The sequence below is a fragment of the Chiloscyllium punctatum genome, chromosome 8 (genome assembly GCF_047496795.1).
Source record: "Chiloscyllium punctatum isolate Juve2018m chromosome 8, sChiPun1.3, whole genome shotgun sequence".
Classification (NCBI taxonomy): domain Eukaryota; kingdom Metazoa; phylum Chordata; class Chondrichthyes; order Orectolobiformes; family Hemiscylliidae; genus Chiloscyllium; species Chiloscyllium punctatum.
In genome coordinates, this window is record NC_092746.1 from 102,415,259 (window position 1) to 102,436,991 (window position 21,733).

Here is a 21,733-nt window from a genome sequence, read left to right on the forward strand (position 1 = left end):
TAAAGCTCAAATCCTCCAACCCTGGCAATATCCTTGTAAATCTTTTCTGAACCCTTTCGAGTTTCACAACATCTTTCCGATTGGAAGGAGACCAGAATTGCACACAATATTCCAACAGTGGCCTAACCAATGTCCTGTACAGCTGCAACATGACCTCCCAACTCCTGTACTCAATACTCTGACCAATAAAGGAAAGCATACCAAACGCCTTCTTCACTATCCTATCTACCTGCGACTCCACTTTAAAGGAGCTTTGAACCTGCACTCCAAGGTCTCTTTGTTCAGCAACACTCCCTAGGACCTTACCATTAAATGTATAAGTCCTGCGAAGATTTGTTTTCCCAAAATGCAGCACCTCACATTTATCTAAGTTAAGCTCCATCTCCCACTTCTCAGCCCATTGGCCCATCTGATCAAGATCCCATTGTAATTTGAGGTAACCTTCTTCGCTGTCTACTACACTTTTAATTTTGGTGTCGTCTGCAAACTTACTAACTATACCTCTTATATAAATAATTTGGATGTGAGCATAAATGATGAAAAGTAGTGGACACAGCACCGATCCTTGTGGCATTCCACTGGTCACAGGCCTCCAGTCTGAAAAACAACCCTCCACCTCCACCCTCTGTCTTCTACCTTTGAGCCAGTTCTGTATCCAAATGGCGGTATCTCCGGGTATTGCATGAGATCTAACCTTGCTAATGAGTCTTCCATGGGGAACCTTGTCGATTGCCTTATTGAAGTCCATATAGATCACACCTGCCGCTCTGCCCTCCTCGATCCTCTGTTACTTCTTCAAAAACCTAAATCGAGTTTGTGAGACATGATTTCCTATGCACAAAGGCATGTTGACTTTCCCTAATCAATCCTTGCCTTTCCAAATGGACATCCTGTCCCTCAGGATTCCCTCCAACAACTTGCCCACCTCCGACGTCAGACTCACTGGTCTATACTTCCCTGGCATGTCCTTACCACCTTTCTTAAAGAGTGGCACCACCACGTTAGCCAACCTCCAGTCGCCCGGCACCTCACCAGTGACTAGCAGCAGGGGGCCCAGCAATCACTTCCCTAGCTTCCCACAGAGTTGTTGGGTACATCTGATCAGGATTTATCCGCTTTTATGCATTTCAAGACATCCAGGATTTCCTCCTCTGTAATATGGACATTTTTCAATGTCACCATCTATTTCCCCACATTCTATATCATCGATATCCTTTTCCACAGTAAATACTTATGCAAAATACTTGTTTAGTATCTCCCCCATCTCCTGTGGTTCCATACAAAGACCGTCATACTGATCTTTGAGGGGCCCTATTCTCTCCCTAGTTTACCCTTTTGATCCCAACGTATTTGTAAAAACCCTTTGGATTCTCCTTAACTCCATTTGACAACGCTACCTCATGTCCCCTTTTTGCCCTCCTGATTTCACTCTGAAGTATATTCCTACTTCCTTTATACTCTTCTAAGGATTCACTCAATCTGTCCCGTCTATACCTGATATATGCTTCCTTCTTTTTCTTAACCAAACCATCAATTTCTTTAGTCATCCAGCATTCCCTATACCTACCAGCCTTTCCTTTCACCCTAACAGGAATATACCAAATCTGGACTCTTGTTATCTCATTTCTGAAGGCTTCCCATTTTCCAGCCGTCCCTTTATCTGCGAATATCCGCCCCAATCCGCTTTTGAAGGTTCTTGCCTAATACTGTCAAAATTGGCCTTTCTTCAATTTAGAACTTCCATTTTTAGATGTGGTCTATCCTTCTCCATCACTATTTTAAAACTAATAGAATTATGGATGCTGGCCCCAAAGTGCTCCCCAATGACACCTCAGTCACCTGCCCTGCCTTATTTCCCAAGAGTAGGTCAAGTTTCGCACCTTCTCTGGTAGGTACATCCATATACTGTATTAGAAAATTTTCTTGTACACATTTAACAAATTTGGGAGAAGATTTGTAGCTTGGGTGCTCGTTGTTGTGGTTCTGTTCGCCGAGCTGGGATTTTGTACACTACATTGGGTTGTGGCATGTCCTCATCCGATACCCAGCATGAGCAAAACCAAAGGACTAGCCACACTACCATACATCAAAAACATTTCTGAACTGACAGCCAGACTACTGCGACCACTAGGACTCATCACAGCACACAAACCAACAGCCACTCTCAGACAACAACTCACCTGGACAAAGGACCCAATACCCAGCATGAGCAAAACCAATGTAGTGTACAAAATCCCATGCAAGGACTGCACAAAACACTACATAGGACAAACAGGAAGACAACTAACGTCCGCATTCTTGAACACCAACTAGCCATGAAATGACATGACCAGCTATCCTTAGTAGCCACACACTCAGATGACAAGCAACAGGAGTTCGACTGGGACAACACTACTATTATAGGAAAAGCCAAACAGAGAACAGCCAGGGAACTCCTAGAGGCATGGCACTCATCCACAGATTCAATCAATAAGCACATCGACCTGGACCCAATATACCGACCACTGCAGCGGACAGCTGGAACTGACAACCGGAAGCAGCAGATACAAACCACTACAAATGCCGGAGGAAACATCACAGAAGTGCTTCACAGGAGGCTCCCAAGCACTGAGGATATCACCTAGACAGGGGATGAAACGTCTGCAACACAAATTCCCAGCTCGGCGAACAGAACCACAACATTTAACAAATTCCTCTCCATCTAAATCCTTAACACTACGGCATTCCCAGTCTATGTTTGGAAAGTTAAAATCCCCTACCATAACCACCATATTATTGTTACAGATAACAGATCTCCTTTCAAATTTTTTTCCTCAATTTCCCTCTGAGTATTAGAGGGTCTACAATACAATCCCAAGAAGGTGATCACCCTTTTCTTATTTCTCAGATCCACCAAAATAACTTCCCTGGATGTATTTCTGGGAATATCCTCCCTCAGTACAGCTGTAATGCTATCCTTTATCAAAAAGGCCCTCCCCCTCCTCTCTTGCCTCCCTTTCTATCCTTCCTGTAGCATTTATATCCTGGAACATTAAGCTACCAGTCCTGTCCATCCCTGAGCCATGTTTCTGTAATTGCTATGATATCCCAGTCCCATCTTTTCCCTGGGGTTAGGGAGTCCAGAACTAGAGGGCATAGGTTTAGGGTGAGAGGAGAAAGATATATAAGGGGCAACTTTTTCACACAGAGGGTGGTACGGGTATAGAATGAGCTGCCAAAGGAAGTGGTGGAGGCTGCTACAATTGCAACATTTAAGATGCATTTGGATGGGTATATGAATTGGAAGGCTTTGGAGGGATATGGGCTGGTTGCTGGCAGGTGGGACTAGATTGGGTTGGGATATCTGGTCGGCATGGACGGGTTGGACCGAAGGGTCTGCTTCCATGTTGTACATCTCTATGTCCAAATCATGCCTGAGTTCATCTGTTCCCTGTTAGGCCTTTTGCATTGAAATAACCTTGTTCTCTGCTTTGTTCCTGCCTGCCTTGACTCTTTGACTAGTCTTTGTTCTCAACTGTACCAGTCTCAGATTGATCTCTTTCCTCAGTATCTCCTCGAGTCCCACCCTCACCTTACTATTTTAAATCTTCCCCAGCAGCTTCAGCAAATCTCCCTGCCAGTATGTTCGTCCCTTTCCAATTTAGGTGCAATCTGTCCTTCTTGTACAGGTCACTTCTATCCCAAATGAGTTACCAATGCTCCAAAAATGTGAATCCTTCCCCCACACACCAGCTCCTCCGCCGTGCATCCATCTGCTCTATTCTCCTATTCCTACCCTCATTCGCTCTTAGCACCAGGAGTAATCAAGATATTACTACTCTCAAGGACCTCCTTTTTAAATTCCTGCCTAACTCTCTATAATCTCCCTTCAGAATCTCAACCTTTTCCCTTCCTATGTCGTTGGTTCTAATGTGTACAATGACCTCCTGTTGGCCCCTCTCCCTCTTGACAACATTCTGCACCCTCTCTGAGACATCCTTGATCCTGGCACCAGGGAACCAACACCCCATTCTGATTTTTCGCTGCTGGCCACAAAAATGTCTGTGTGTATCTCGGACTACAGAGGCCCTGAACACAATTGATCTCTTGGAACCCGACGTACCCCTCATTGCATTAGAGCCAGTCTCGATGCCAGAAACTTGGCTGTTCGTGGTACATTCCCCTGAGAATCCATCATCTCCTACATTTTCCAAAACAGCATACTTGTTTGAAATGGGGATAGCCACAGAAGACTCCTGCACTACTTACCTACCTCTCTTCCCTTTCCTGGAGTTAACCCATCTATGTGACTGTATCTGAGACTTGCCCCCTTCCTATAACTGCCTTTCATCATATCCCCTTGCTCTTGAAAATTCCTCATTGCCTCTAACTATCTCTCCAACCAATCCATTCAATCCTCAGTAACCCATAAACTCTCCCTAACTCCCACATCTGACAAGAAGAGCATAACACTCTATTAAAGGCCATTTTTGCTTCTTTCAAACTACAGACCCAGAAAATAGCACTGCCTTATTCCTCTATAAAACACTGCTCCAGGTTCAATTAATACTTATGGCTTATATTTTAAGTTTAATCTGGAGACATATCTCAATAAACCATATAATCAAGAAAGAGCCTACTCTACTCACTCCTGTAGACTTATTGTAAGGCCACAGTTAAACATATCCACTTATCTGTTTCTGTACTGTGACTTCTCCCAAACAGGTTCCTCCAAGATTAGTTGTGAATTCCACTGTTTGTTAATTTTCCCAGACGCACTCTGATGTCCAGCGATATAGGAATTCAAAACAGCAAAGGCAGTAACTGCACAGGTTCACTGCTCTGTCAGTTAGCAACATGGGTTTCTCTCTCTCTCTCTCTCTCTCCCCGCCCGCACTGACCTTACCACGTACTTGCTTTGACTGATCTTCTCCCTTTTAAAAGTTGTTTTGACATTTTTCTCCAAAGTTCCAAAACAATGCAACAGCATATAAAACAGTAATTGCTGCTCCTGGAATTCAAGGAAATCACCTCCAGCATCTAAAATACCTCAAAAAAGGAGCAGCTGTTACAGCCACATATTTTTCCCGTCCTCCAATATAAGCTTTCGGAGCACTGCTCCTTCATCGCATAGCTAAAGGGGCAGGATCATAGGGCACAGAATTTATCGTAAAAGATCAAAGTGTCATACAGCTGATGACATGACTAAATTTAGGTGACTGATTAATTGTTGGATATGATTGCACCAGATTACCTTGTTTTTGGATGTATTATTCTTTTATTCTGTTAAAATGTGCGCATTTACTTCAAGTCCAGTTCCAATCTCCTGTCAATTCGAGATTTTTAACAACACTCACTTCTTTCCTGTTTGCTATTTTCTACTCTCATTTCTTTTGACTTTTGATTTCTATTTCCTGTTTGTGCATGTTGAACATTCACATAGCATGAATTTCAACTTTATTGCAGTTTGGTGATCGATGAGTTATCTTTTGTGGTCACAATTTTATTTTTAATAATGTTATTTTTCCGAGACACCTCGTAAGTTATGCCTATGTAGTAGAGTTTATCGTTGTTAATGGAGGCTATGATGTGGATTAGCTAAGTCATCAGTTACAAATCATTTGTAAAAGATTCTTATGCAACTGTAAATTTTCATACCAATAAAGTTGCCTTTACTGAGAATGCTCACAATAAGTCTACACCCAACAGGATTTTACACATGTATACCAAGTACATGAATCCTACGGATTAAACTCAATTCATCATCCTGAAGAAGAGCTCATGCTCCAAACGTCTACTCTCCTGCTCCTTGGATGCTGCCTGACCGGCTGTGCTTTTCCAGCACCACACCTTTTGACTTTAAAGACAGAAGGACTGACACCTCTTAATTATGCAACTGGACAGACATTCTAATCCCATTTAGCAAGTGATAAAGCCACTGCCTGCTTCCTCAGGACAGATGTCACGCAAACACACGTACACACTAGACACGTCTATGTGACACCATAGTGCTAAAATTTGTATGCATGTAAAAATTGTGTATAAAAGACGCTACAGTATAACTGTACTTTGGATTTCATCACTGCCTCGAACTGTGCTACTGTGGAAGTCGCCGTCATGGAGGCAGCTGAAAAATGTGTTGCTGGAAAAGCGCAGCAGGTCAGGCAGCATCCAAGGAGCAGGAGAATCAACGTTACGGGCATAAGCCCTTCTTCAGGCACAGTGGGGAAGGCCACCAGGTAAGGTTCCTCTGCCAAAGCATAACAGGATCCATTCAGTAACTGAAGCCTTAGTTAAATGCCAACAGGTTGTTTGTAAACATAGATAATGGTGAATGCCAATGGTTATTTTGTTCTCTAAGTAAACACAGCATAGATCTGAATGACTTCACTAACTTGTGTGTATATATAGATTAAAACTTCCTTCTGTAAATTAAGTACATTTCTGTAATAAAAAATGCTCAATAAAGAGGCTATTTTCACCATTCACTGATCTCGGTCATTATTGAATATGATCCCACAGTGCCTTTAATTTACACACATCTTAAATGATCATTGCTTGTGGTGTCACAAAGCTGGTTCCTTTTTTCTAAAAGCTGTTCTGTTTCTCAAGGATACTGTGTCCTTGGGTTTTCTCAGAGGGGTCGAAAAGGAGCTCCCAGTTCCGTTTAGACTAGTTTGGTACAGAGTTTAAAGGGTATTGGGAGGCCTTTTTGTTTATATGTAAACAGATGAGACTTCAGGCCAAAGTGGTCATGTTTTAGAAGTGACCTGTATGATGAAAGGGGAGTGGTTAGCTCTTTAGCTGAGCAGTTCAGTCCAGAACTAGCTCGGAGTTCAGCTGCGTGGAAACAGGCTGTCTCTCTGCTCTTCGAATTTCAACCTGTAGGCATCTGTTCCATTTTTTTTAAATGGTGTTTTAAGGAGGTTTGCTTATTGGGACTGTTATGTATATTCAGAACAGCATGATTAAGTCTAGTTTGGATAGAGTGAGTTCTGTAGGGGTTCTTTATTCTTTCTTTGTGCTTCATCGCGTAATGCTGTGAATAAATTTTTGTCTGTCTTAAAACCTTGTAGTCAACCTTACTAACTTGCTCTGGGTAATTTTCACTGGGCTGCCTGCTTAAAAATGTTTTGAGTGGTCTGGCCTAGTCCATAACAGGGGCATAATGATATTTTGTCAATGCAGAAATAATAAATTACTTGTATTTTAGTATAACATAGCATTAATATTTTTCAATTAAGTTATTTCAAATATGTTTGTTTTCACTATAAGATAGCTATGTTATGGACCAGGCCAAACCCCCTCAAAACATTTCAAGAAAGTAGCCCAGACCCTAACTTTCCTAGTTGTTTTAAGCAGGTGTAATGTGGGCATTCCAGGAGTGACACGGCTGGCACAACCTCTTAGTTTTAAACAAAACAGAATTTATTTACAGAGTACTGAATGAAACACAAACAAAAGAGAACCGAATTTAGAATAACGTACCTGAAAACCCAGTCAACTGTATCCCAACTTAAAGATGCTACTCCAAACACCTGCAACATCCCCATAAATACCCCATTGGCAAATAAAGGTAAAACCAAACACAGGTTCTTAAGGAGAGATGTCAGAGAGACAGAGAGATGTCATAGGGTGATAGAGGGAGAGAGAGAGAGAGAAAGCGAGAGAGAAAGCGAGCGAAAGGGAGAGTGAGCGAGAGAAAACCAGCGTGGAGCTGTTTATTTGGTGCTTCAAACAGACTCCTTGCCGAAACCAAAGCAGAAAAACCCTGAACTGGGAGAACTGGCATCTCCCATTTCATTGCACAAGTCATAGTCTTACAGTCATACAGCACAGAAACAGACCCTTTGATCCAACCAGAACATGCCAAATATAACCCCAAACTAAACTCATCCCACCTGCCTGCTCTTGGCCCATGTCCCTCCAAACCTTTCCTATTCTTGTACCTAGGAGAAAGTGAGGACTGCAGATGCTGGAGATCAGAGCTTAAAAATATGTTGCTGGAAAAGTGCAGCAGGTCAGGCAGCATCAAAGGAACAGGAGAATCGATGTTTCGGGCATAAGGGAATCCTGAAGAAGGGCTTATGCCCGAAACGTTGATTCTCCTGTTCCTTTGATATTCTTGTACCTATCAAAATGTCTTTTAAATATTATAATTGTATCCACATCCACCACTTCTTCAAAAAGTTCATTCTGCATGTGAACCACCCTCTATAATAAATTTGCCTCTCATGTCTTTTTTAAATCTCTCTCCTTTCACCTTAAAAATGTGGCCTCTAGTCTTGAAATTCGCCATCCTATGGAAAAGACAAATACCATTAACTATCTATACCTCTCATTATTTTATAGACTTCTGTCAGGTTGCCTCTCAACCTCCTATACTCCAGTGAAGAAAGTCCCAGTGTTTCTTTATAACTCGAACCTTCCATGGTGAACATCATCCTGGTAAATCTCTTCTGAACCCTCTCCAGCTTGATAATATCCTTCCTATAACTGGGAAACCAGAACTGGACCCAGTATTTCAGAAGAGGCCTCACCAATGTCCAGTACAACTTCAATATGACTTTCCAACTCCTATACTTAAAGAACTGAGCAATGAAGGCAAGCGCGGCAAATGCCTTTTTTACCACCCTGTCCATGTGACACAAACTTCGAAGGATTATGTACGTGCATCCCTAGGTACCTTTGTTCTATAACATTGCAAAAGGCCCTACCATTAATTGTACAAGCCCTACCCCTGTTTGGTGTAACAAAATGCAATACCCCTCAATTATGCAGATTGAACTCGATCTGCCATTTTTCAGCCCATTGACGCATTTCATCAGTGTTTTAAAAAAAAACTTAAAAGCCTTTTCAAGTAGATATTTCCAGACATATCAGAACCTCTGCCGTTATGGCCCCTCTCTACAAAGACCAAGGGCAACCTCCCTCTTAAAAAAGAATGAACCATCAATATCCCAAGATGGCTGCATTTAAAACTCGTTAATCTTAAAAAGTGTTAGTACACGACAACACACATAACCATGCAAACATGCACTACTACATTCTATTTCAGTCCATTTACTCATGCCACCAAACACTTCAGTTTCTCATCCAAGTCTCGAAAATGTGTTGGCAATCGCATTTTCTCCTCCTGCCACGTGTACAATTTTCAAACTGAATGGCAATAGCAACAAGCTCCATCTGAACAGCATGGAATTTTTGTCCTTGAATTTATTATCAGTGTATATGATTGTCTCAGGCACATTACTGGTGACATAAACATTGAAATGCTGTAATGCCAACAAGAAGCTCAAAGTCTCCTTCCTCAACTGTCGAATATTTCTGCTGATGAATGTTCAATTTCCTGAAGAAATACCCAATAGGTCTTTTTATCTTCTCAATGTCTTCCTTTAAGAACACAGCACTAACACCCACATCACTCGCATCGATAGCCATCTTGAATGGCTTTGTGTAATCAAGTGTGGCTATTACCGGAGCAATGGTTAACACAGCTTTCAGTCCACTGTCCACTGACCTCTACACCGCTGAAGCCAGATGCCAACTCGAAGACACCTCCTCCTACCACCCCTTCGACCATGACCCCACCCCTATCACCAAACCATCATCTCCCAGACCATACAGAACCTCATCACCTCAGGAGATATCCCACCCACAACTTCCAACCTTGTAGTCTGGGAACCCTGCACTGCCCAATTCTACCTCCTTCCCAAGATCCACAAGCCTTACTAGCCCGGCCGACCCACTGTCTCAGCCTGCTCCTGCCCCACAGAAATCATCTCCACCTACCTCGATACTGACCTAGTCCCCCCCTAGAACTCCCCACATACGTTCGAGACACCACCCACACCCTCCACCTCCTCTAAGACTTCAGTTTCCCCGGCCTCCAACACCTCAGCTTCACCATGGACATCCAACCCTTCTACACTTCCATCTGTCATGACCAGGGCCTCCAAGCCCTCCATTTCTTCCTCTCCCAATGTCCTCAACAGTACCCTTCCACTGACACTCTCATTCGTTTAGCTGAACTGGTCCTCACCCTTAACAATTTCTCCTTTGAATCCTCCCACTTCCTCCAGACGAAAGGGGTAGCCATGGGCACATGTATGGGCCCTAGCTATGCCTGTCTCTTTGTCGGCTACATAGAACAGTCCATCTTCCGTAGTTACACCAGCACCACTCCCCACCTCTTCCTCCGCTACATTGATGACTGCATCGGCGCCACCTCGTGCTCCCATGGGGAGGTTCAGCAGTTCATCAACTTCACCAACACATTCCACTCCGACCTTACTTTCACCTGGACCATCTCTGACACCTCCCTTCCCTTCCTGGACCTCTCCATCTCCATTAATGATTGGAGAGACTGAACGCCTCCTCGCAGAGTGCTTCAGGGAACATCTCCAGGACACCCACACCAATCAACCCCACCACCCCGTGGACCAACATTTCAATTTCCCCTCCCACTCTGACAAGGACATGCAGGTCATGGGCATCCTCCACCACCACTCCCTCACCACCCGATGCCGAGAGGAAGAACACCTCATCTTCCACCTCGGAACATTTCAACCCCAGGGTATCAATGTGGACTTCACCTCATTTCCCCTCCCCAGTTCCAACCAGTCAGTTCAGCACTGTCCTCATGACCTGTCCTACCTGTCAATCTCTCTTCCCACCTAACCGCTCCACCCTTCCCTCTGACCTATCACCTCCATCCCCACCCCCATTCACCTATTGTACTCTTTGCTACCTTCTCCCCAGCCCCAAAACATCGATTTTCCTGCTCCTCGGATGCTGCCTGACCTGCTGTGCTTTTCCAGCACCACTCTGATCTAAACACTACTTTTAAACACAGTCTAGCCAACTCCCCTGCTCTATTTAACCGTTTCCTAAAATTTAACACATAGTCCAAATATGTGGTCTCTGAATTCTGACTCACCAATTTCGCTGTAATCAATTTTAGTGATTCTCTCACTTCATGCCCAAAAACTAATTCAACTGGGCTGGATTTTGTGAATTCATTTGGCGCAATTCCAGTGGCAAAAAGTACAAATTTCTTTATCCCAATCATCTGGACAGTCTCAATTATAAGCCGCAATATGGTCTTTAATGTCTGATGGTACTTTTCTAGCGCTCTCTGCAATTCTGAATGGTATGCAGTAGATTTGAGTTGTTTTATTCCTAAGTTGTCCGTAACTTCCTTGATGTAAAGTTTGATCCTTCATCTGATTGTATCTCCGTGGTACTCCATATCCAGTGAAAAATTTGAGTAACGCTTCTACAATCCTTTTAGCTGTGATACTGTGCATTGGAATGGCCTCTGGAAATCTAGTGGACACATTCATTATTGTGAACAAATACTAATTCTAACTTTTTGTTTTAGGTACGCAATCAGTTAAGATTCTTGTAAAAGGCTCCTCAAATGTAAAAAAGTATTAAAAGGTGTGGGTTTTATTATTGCTTGTGGTTTTCCAGTTACCTGACATGTATGACAGTCTGGCAAAATTCAACTACATCCTTGAGTAGTCCAAGCCAAAAAAATGTGTTTTTGTATTTTAGCTCAAGTTTTTCTTACCCCTAAATGAGCTCCTCCTGGTAGTTCACGTGCTACCTGCAACACCTTTCTATGACCCACTGGCAATACGACTTGATGAACTTCTGTCCATTCCTCATCTGCCTGAATATGTGATGGCCTCCATTTCCTCATTAAGACATCATTTTTAAGGTAGTAGCATTCAGGGATACATCTAGATTCTTCTTCAGTGTATGCTTTTGGATACAATCACTTCAAATATTCATCTTTCTGCTGTAACTCAATTAACTTTCCTGAGCTAAAGATATCTACTTTGTCATCCATCTGCTCCTGTTTTGTCTCAACCATCTGATCAAACAGGGTCTCTGCTAATTCGATTTCAGCTTTCTTATCTATACTATTTGATCTCTCCTGTTTCAATTGGTGACTTTGGTAACGGAGTCACACATAGTCAGGAGAGCTGCCAGGATATGCTTCCTGCGATATCTCAGTTGCCATGAGTTTCCACTGGCTTTTCAGCCACAGTAGACAGCACTCTTACCTGAACCAACTATATTGTTATGTTTTGACACAGCGTTGAACCCTTCCGAGAAAATGTATAAGGTATAAGCAGGCAGGGAAAGAGTTAAGTTCTGAGGTTTGTGATACAAGAGGTTCAGGTGAGCATGATTGAGATCAGATAAGAACTTACAGTTAACAATGGGGTGCTGGAAGAAAGAGTAATGGGTTAATAAGGTGGAAAAGCAGTCATTATGTAGAGCCATTTGGAAGCATTCAGTATGCAAGGTCAGCTAACAAGGGGAAAAGTATCCATTGTATGGATCCAATTAACAAGGTTAAGAACATTCACTGTATAACAGTAATGGGCTTGGTCTCTGCTATTGGTAATCGTTGATGGCAACGGTCACCCAATTAATATGTATGTTGCCCTATCTGGACGCTTCTCCCAGTAAAATGGCTTTATAGAATATAGAACATTACAGCGAAGTACAGGCCCTTTGGCCCTCGATGTTGCGCCGTCCTGCCATACTAATCTGAAGCCCATCCAACCTACATTATTCCATGTACGTCCATATGCCTGTCCAATGACGACTTAAATGCACTTAAACTTGGCGAATCTACTACCGTTGCAGGTAAAGCATTCCATACTCTTACTACTCTCTGAGTAAAGAAACTACCTCTGACATCTGTCTTATTCCTACCTCCCCTCACTTTAAAGTTGCGTCCCTTCGTGTTTGCCATCCCCATACTTGGAAAAAGGCTCTCCCTGCCCACCCTATCTAAACCTCTGATTATCTTGTATGTCTCTATTAGGTCACCTCTCAACCTTCTTCTCTCTAGCGAGAACAGCCTCAAGGCCCTCAGCCTTTCCTCGTAAGACATTCCTTCCATACCAGGCAACATCCTAGTAAATCTCCTCTGCACCCTTTCCAAAGCTTCCACATCCTTCTTATAATGTGATGACCAGAACTGTACATAAAACTCCAAGTATGGCCGTACCAGAGCTTTGTACAGCTGCAGCGTAACCTCCTGGTTCCGGAACTCAATCCCTCTATTAATAAAGGCCAAAATACTGTATGCCTTCTTAACAACTCTGTCAATCTGGGTGGCAACTTTCAGGGATCTGTGTACATGGACACCGAGATCTCTCTGCTCATCTGCACTCCCAAGAATCTTACCATTAGCCTAGTACCTTGTATTCCGATTACTCCGGCCAAAGTGTATCACCTCACACTTGTCCACATTAAACTCCATTTGCCACCTCTCAGCCCAGCTCTGCATCCTATCTATGTCTCTATGCAACCTACTACATCCCTCGTCACTATCCACAACTCCACCGGCCTTCGTGTCGTCTGCAAATTTACTAACCCACCCTTCTAAGCCCTCATCCAGGTCATATATAAAAATGACAAACAGCAGTGGACCCAACACACCCTTGTGATACGCCACTAGTAACTGGGCACCAATTTAGTTCATTGAGAAACTGCTATTCCAGAGAAGACCAAGAACTCATATCTCTGCGTACCTGGACAATCGTTCTCTCTTCCTCCAGGGCCCGGAGTAAAGATGAAGGAGGTAAAACCATACTGTGTCTCTAAGTGTTTTGCTTTGACTGAAGGGGGAAAAGGGACAACACTGCTGTTAATTTAACCAAACACCCAGAAAAGCTCACCTCGCCTCGTAATCTGTTAAACTATGACTGCCAAAGAACTCAAAAATACCACGATTTAAAGAAAATAATATCAATATTCATTCCTTAACTCTAAAGGTTAACATTAAACAACTGTTCACAACTCTAAGGGCCCACCTTTCTCTTAACTGATTGTTATCTACCTCCAACTCGAGAACAATATACTGTTTCATAAAAACCCATATTAAAATTACATCAACTTAATTTCAAAACCATACAGCTACTGTTGTCTCCAATATCCTTCTGTTTTCAGTTGAAGATCTCCCTGGATCATCATCTTTGTTTTACTGTGAAGATGTTTCATATAGAAAAGGTACCTTTGATAGAGAGTCATGATTTGGAGGTGCTGGGCCATACAAAGTTAAATATCACACATCATGTTATCGTTGAACAAGTTTATTTGGAATTACTTGGTTGTTAGCACTCCGAAAGCAAGTATTTACAAATAATCCTGTTGGACTATAATCTGGTATGGGATGATTTTTAACTTTGATAGAGGCTGTTTTGCTGGCAGTTACTCTCTGACTAACTTTCAAAATGCCTGCTTTTTTATACCCCAAACTCTGGATCATCTCATTGGTTTGAGGTTGGCAAAAACAATAAATTCAAATTCATTTGGTTTTAGTACCCTTGGGCATAATTTAAATTGATTGGTTAAACTTGAATTGTTGCTGAAACAGCAACCCACTCAGGTGTCTATTTCATAGCCAACTGTTACACACTTTCAATTTTCCAATACACTCTGAGACTGCTTGTTAGCCATCTGATAGGTGCTTGTAAGCACTCAGTGCAAAACAGCATTTAGGCTCTCTTAAAGGTACAGTATATGCCTTCAACTTCATAACAGTTAGCAAGGACAAATTGTATTCCCAGAGCTGAGAGCTTGTCCAGTTTTCCTACCACGACTTCTCCACTCTTTAAAAAACACTCTAACCGCACTCTACATAACTGAGCACTTTTTGTCTCATCATGAATTTCCATTACTAGCACCTTTTCTGGCAGTAGTCCTTCAGGAGGTATTTTCTCATGTGTCAACATCAAAGATTGAGAGGATCCTGGATCTCTTAATATTGTAATCTCTTTGCCTGCTGCTCCTGGCCTATGCAAATAAACTTTACCTTCGCAAGTATATGGTTTAAGAAAATCTGGCACTTCCTCTCTAACCAACCTCTGACCAGGTTGTATATTCTGGGGCAGCTTTCTAGCCTCTACTGTGCTTTCCGTTACCACTCCTGTTGCCTACATCTGGGTTCCCAGTGCTTCTTCTAATCCACCAACATAGTGATTTCACATGGCCTACTTTATTGCAGTGAAAATACTGGAGCTTTTTAACTTCTCTTTCCCTTTCAATGAATTCCTTTTTACCCTGCATTAAGTTATCCTTATGATCTTCACCAAGCTCTACCTTTCCTTTACCAAGTGAGGATTTCTCTTTTACCCAATTTCTATCCCTCTCAGATTGAAATTGATGTCAGAAGCCAAACTTGGAGTTATGAAGCAACTCATAATCAGCCGCCATTTTGGCTGATAATCTTGCCATTTTAACTCTCTGCTCTTCCACATGATTTCTCACCAGCTCAGGAAGTGAATTTTTGAACTCCTCCAAATTTGTCTCTCTAAAACCATCATAGGTTGCTGTATTTTTGATGCCCTTATCCACCTCTCAAAATTACTTTCTTTGGCTCTTTCAAATTCAATGCAGATTGGGTCAGGGTCCCTCCTTCGATTCCTGAAATGTTGTCTGTTGGCTTCTGGCATAAGCTCATATGCACTTAAAATCGCTTCCTTCACCTCCTCATATGTCCCAAATACCTCCTCCTCCTCCTCCTCACTAGCTCGACCTAGACGTTTTGTTTGGATCAACAAAACTCACATGGTCACTGGCCACTGCACTTGTTTAGCCACCTTCTCAAATGAGACAAAAAAGGCTTCTGCATCCTTCTCAAATTTAGGCAAAGCTTAAAGATATTTAAACACATTTCCACCAGGCCTTTAGCTACGATGGGTTGGCTCATCCTCATTCTCTTCCTCACTAAGCTTACCTTCTACCTTCATCTCCATTCTTTTAAGCTGACTTTGCTATCGAAGTGCCAATTTATCAAGTTCAAACTCTCTTGCTCTCTCTTTTCCTCTTTCTTCTCTCTCTTTCTTTTTGCATTTCCTCTGCTTTTAATCATAATTCAAAGTTTCATTTCTTTTTCTCTTTCGTTTTCTTTTGCCTCTAGCTCAAGCAGCTAAAATTCAATTGAGAATTAAGCAATCTCCAAAGATTCCGATGGCATTTCCAGCAAATTTAAATGCTGAGCTATTCCTGTCATTATCTTTCCTTTTCTTACAGATGAAGGTAACTCCAATTCCAGCTTGACTGTCCATTCCAGCAAGCTTGCCTTGTTCACCATTTCTAAAACCCCCAAAGTCACTTCTTCCACCCCCAGAAAACTCTTATTGACTAAAAGAGCTATTACGACACCAGCACTGTTTAAACCAATTGAATTCAACACCCAGAACTGCAGACACTAACATCTACCACTCGCCGCCTTTGAGTGCAACAAGACTAATCTCAAATTGGAACCATAGAACAAATCTCACAAACAACCCCCATCTGTTATACACCAGGCCATTTCAAGAAATTAGCCCATACCCTCACTTTTCTAGTTGTTTTAAGCAGGTGTAATGTGGATATTCCAGGAGTGATACGGCTGGCCCAACCACTCAGTTTTAAACAAAACAGAATTTACTTACAGAATACTGAACGAAACACAAACAAAAGAGAACCACGTTTAGAATAACGACGCCTATCTGAAAACCCAATCAACTCTATTGCAACTAAATGATGCTGTCCCAAATACCTGCAATGTCCCAATAAATACCCCCTTGGTAAAAAAAGTAAAATCAAACACAGGTTCTTACAGGAGAGATGTCAGCGAGAAAGAGGACCAGCATGGAGCCGTTTCTTTGGGTCCCAGCTAAAAACTTGACCAGTAGCTTCAAACAGACTGCTTGCCAAAACTTGACCACACCAAACCAGAAACAACTCAGAACTGGGAGAACTGGTAACTCCCACTTCATTTTTAAACACTTATACAAAAAATGTAAAAGCTTTTTCATGTAGATATATTTGCAGATGTATCAGAACTTTTGCCCTTACGACCCCTCTCAACAAAAACCAAGGACACATAACCTTATTAAAGGGGCAGCATCGTCACAGGTAGTGCACACATTGACTTTTCTTCAAACATCAGCAGTTTGAGGACATATCTATCTGATTTAACACTTAACAATGAACAAACATCACAGCATTTGCCTTTTTAACCTTAAACACCAAAGGAAGCATTATACTAAAAATATACTGCAAGGTTACACCATTGGGGTTCTACAGACTCATTTCTTTAAATCCAATGCAAATTACAAAATTATTAGAAAACATTAGAAACATTAAGCATACTCAGTACAAGTAGAAAAGGGAAATAAATTACTTTCATGTTTGGGGTGAAGGATTTCAACCTCAAATCTTGACTTGTTTCATCAAATGGTGTTGAATCTACAGCATATTATCAGAATGTGCAGACAAAAGATGTGTTGCTAGGAATTAATTCTTCTTTATAGAACTAAACTAATAGTAGTTGTGTTGTAAAAGTGCATTTCTAAGAATGGCATCAGTACAATAGTCACTGTATTTAAAAATGGTCAAATGATAGGATTGATCACATCAAAATGCCCATGTTCCCAAATCCAATAAAGATTTATAGTACCTGTCCTTCCAACATTTCACGCTGAGATAAGACACGTTCCTGCTCAGAGCTGTTTGTCCTTCGAATAGAGATAGCGTGAGGTTTGCGTTTCGATTTCCCCTGCCGTGCAGCTGCACTGGTTCCACTTTCAATAGGCATCACTTCTTGGTGATCTCTTCACCTGGTTAAGTGGAAAGATTTATGAAGAACACAGTGTACACCATTTGACAAATACTGACCACATGACTAGACTCATGAAATGCGACAACACAAATGCAAACCATTTGGCTAATCATGCCAATGAGAAGTGGCAATTCACTCTGGTCGTCATCACTCAAATCACACTTGCATCTCAAAGCACTGTATAGTCGAATAATTACTATATACAGTCTCATCAGTGTCACGCCAGGCTGCAAAGAAAAATCTGCCACAAACTAGAACAGGATTAACATGTTCCTAAATTTAGCAGTGTTCACAGTGCTAAATGTTGGCCAGCACAGGGGGAAACACTATGCCTTCTTTACAAAATTAACATCGGACCTTTCATTTCCTTTTGAAAAGATAGAGATTAGGTTTAATCACTCTCCAACGGATGGCAACTCCAACACTGCAACATGCAATCAGGAGGGCACTGAAATATCAATGTAGGTTAGGTGCCCACATCAAGGCTGCAGATTCAGGTCCTGTACTAGGACAGGATAAATTCAACTTGAGGGAATGTGTATATTTTATCACAGCAGAAAGTTCAACAACACAAACCTAAGAAAGAATATAAGTTATGAAGCTGGCACAAGGGGGTTATAAAAAGATATTGACAGGTTAAGATGTGACAAATAGAATATAGTATAAGAAAATATGCAATTGTCCATTTAGGTAGAAAAAGTACATTATGGAGAAAGGTTGTAATTTCTGAAATGCACAGGTACAGGATATCCTAGTGCATCATTGTTGAAAGGTTAGTAAGCAGGTATGTCAAGTGATTTGCTATCGGATGGACAGAGTCACAGACATTTCCACGACTGACAATGAGATATCAGAATGGTGTGTTGCCTTCCTGGTGTCAGGGTCAAGGATATCTTGGTGAGAGGGTGCAGAATATTCTCAAAGGGGAGAGGGACCAACAGGAGATCATTGTACACAGTGGAATTAATGACATACGATGAGAAAAGGACGAACTTCTGAGGACAGAAAATAGGAAAGTCAGGCAGGAAAGTTAGTCCTCAAGGGTAGTAATATCTGGATTACACTCAGTGCTACAAGCTAGTGACAGTAGGAATAGGAGGATGAAGCATATGAATGTGTGGCTGAGGACTGGTGCAGGGGAGAAGGGTTCACATTTTTGGTGGGTGGGTGCAAGGAGATAGTCAGAGAAGAGATCAGTCTGAGACTAAAGCTGTTAGGAAAAGGAGCAAGTCAAACAGTCAGGGCAGGCAGGTACAAAGAGAATGAGGTCAGACTGAAAGATTAAACTGCATTTATTTCAACGCGAGAGGCACGGCTGATACGACAGATGGACTTAGTGCTTGTTTGGGAACATGGGACTAGCATTACAGAAACATGACTCAGGATGGACAGTACTGGCAGCTTAACGCACCAGGAGGGTATACATGCGATGTGAAGTATAGAAGGAGGTGGGTGAGAGAGACCATACATAGAACATAAAACATTACAGCGAAGTACAGGCCCTTTGGCCCTCGATGTTACACCGCCCTGTCATACTAATCTGAAGCCCATCCCACCTACATTATTCCATGTACATCCATATGCCTGTCCAATGACGACTTAAGTGCACTTAAACTTGGCGAATCCACTACCGTTGCAGGCAAAGCATTCCATACCCTCACTACTCTCTGAGTAAAGAAACTACCTCTGACATTTGTCTTATTCCTACCTCCCCTCACTTTAAAGTTGCTTCCCCTCGTGTTTGCCGTCCCCACACTTGGAAAAAGGCTCTCCCTGTCCACCCTATCTAACCCTCTGTTATCTTGTATGTCTCTATTAGGTCACCTCTCAACCTTCTTCTCTCTAGCGAGAACAGCCTCAAGGCCCTCAGCCTTTCTTCGTAAGACATTCCTTCCATACCAGACGACATCCTAGTAAATCTCCTCTGCACCCTTTCCAAAGCTTCCACGTCCTTCTTATAATGTGATGACCAGAACTGTACACAAGACTCCAAGTGTGGCCGTACCAGAGCTTTGTCCAGCTGCAGCATAACCTCCTAGTTCCGGAACTCAATCCCTCTATTAATAAAGGCCAAAATACTGTATGCCTTCTTAACAACTCTGTCAATCTGGGTGGCAACTTTCAGGGATCTGTGTACATGGACACCGAGATCTCTCTGCTCATCTGCACTCCCAAGAATCTTACCATTAGCCCAGTACTTTGTATTCCGATTACTCCGGCCAAAGTGTATCACCTCACACTTGTCCACATTAAACTCCATTTGCTACCTCTCAGCCCAGCTCTGCATCCTATGTCACTCTGCAACCTACTACATCCTTCATCACTATCCACAACTCCACTGATCTTAGTGTCGTCCACAAATTTACTAACCCACCCTTCTAAGCCCTCATCCAGGTCATTTATAAAAATGACGAACAGCAGTGGACCCAACACCGACCCTTGCGGTACGCCACTAGTAACTGGACACCAAGATGAACATCAACCACCACCCTCTGTCTTCTTTCAGCAAGCCAATTACTGATCCAAACTGCTATGGCTCCCACAATCCCATTTCTCTGCATTTTGTATAATAGCCTACTGTGGGGAACCATATCGAACGTCTTGCTGAAATCCATATACACCACATCAACCGGTTTACTCTCATCTACCTGGTTGGTCACTTTGTCAAAAAACTCAATAAGATTCGTTAAGCACGACCTACCCTTCACAAAACCGTGCTGACTGTCCCTGATCAGATTATTCTTTTCTAGATGGTTATAAATCCTATTTCTTATAACCTTTTCCAACACTTTACCAACAACTGAAGTGAGATTTAATGGTCTGTAATTACCAGGGTTGTCTCTACTACCCTTTCTGAACAAGGCAACCACATTTGCTATCCTCCAGTCCTTAGGCACTATTCCTGTAGACAATGATGATTTGAAGATCAATGCCAAAGGCTCGGAAATCTCTTCCCTTGCTTCCCAGAGGATCCTAGGATAGATCCCATCCGGCCCGGGGGACTTGTCTATTTTCACACACTGCAGTATTTTTAATACCTCTTCCTTGTGAACCTCAATCTTTTCTAGTCTAGATGCAAGTATCTCTGTATCTTCCTCGCCAACATTTTCATTTTCTATAGTGAACACTGTCGAAAAATATTTATTTAGTGCTTCCCCTATCTCCTCTGACTCCACACACAATGTCCCACTATTATCCTTGATTGGCCCTAATTTAACTTTCGTCATTCTTTTATTCCTGACATACCTATGGAAAGCCTTAGGGTTAACCCTGATCCTATCCGCCAACAACTATTCATGTCTCCTCCTGGCTCTTCTGAGCTCTCTTTTTAAGTCTTTCCTGACTTCCTTGTAACCCTCAAGCACCCTGAGTTTTTACATTTTGTCCTAATGTAAGCCTTCTTCGCCTTCTTGACCAGGGATTCCATTTCCTTAGGAGGGGGAAGTGGCATTTTTGATGATTGGTAACTTTGTAGCTGTACTTAGGGAGGATATTCCTGGAAGTACATCCAGGGAAGTTATTTGGGTGGAACCAAGAAATAAGAAAGGGATGATTACCTTATTAGGATTGTACTATAAATCCCCCTAATAGTCAGCAGGAAATTGAGGAACAAATGTGTAAGGAAATCTCAGTTACCTATAAGAGTAGTAGGATGATCATGGTAGGGAATTTTAACTTTCCAAAAATAGAACTGGAACTGCCATCATGTTAAGGGTTTAGATGGAGAGGGATTTGTTAAATGTGTGCAAGAAAGTTTTCTGATTTAGTATGTGGATGTACCTACTACAGAAGACTCAGATGCTGCCTGACCGGATGCGGTTTTTCCGGTGCCACACTTTATCAACTCTGAGTTCCACAATCTGTGGTCCTCAATATCCCCAAAGTGCAAACCTTGACCTACTCTTAGGAAATAAGGCAGGGCAGGTGTCAGTGGGTGAGTACTTTGAGGCCATTGATCATAATTCTATTAGTTTCAAAATAGTGATGGAAAAGGTTAGACCGGATCTAAAAGTTAAATTTAAATTGGAGAAAGGCTCATTTTGATGGTATTAGGCAAGAACTTACAAAAGTTGATTGAGGATGGATATTCACAGGTAAAAGGGACAGCTGGGAAGT

At 42.2% G+C, this 21,733-nt stretch overlaps 1 protein-coding gene across 4 annotated transcripts in view; it reads right to left on the reverse strand.

The window, feature by feature from the left end:
- Window positions 1–21,733, reverse strand: part of wdr37 (WD repeat domain 37) — a 150,166-nt gene that overhangs the window by 112,219 nt on the left and 16,214 nt on the right. For 3 of the 4 annotated variants that reach the window (XM_072576163.1, XM_072576164.1, XM_072576162.1), the window contains exon 2: window positions 17,456–17,615. In XM_072576163.1, the coding sequence (XP_072432264.1) occupies window positions 17,456–17,593 (138 nt within the window). In that variant the 5' untranslated portion in view covers window positions 17,594–17,615. Of the gene's footprint in view, window positions 1–17,455; window positions 17,616–21,733 lie in introns of those variants that run through there. The other variant, XM_072576165.1, reaches the window with a different exon arrangement.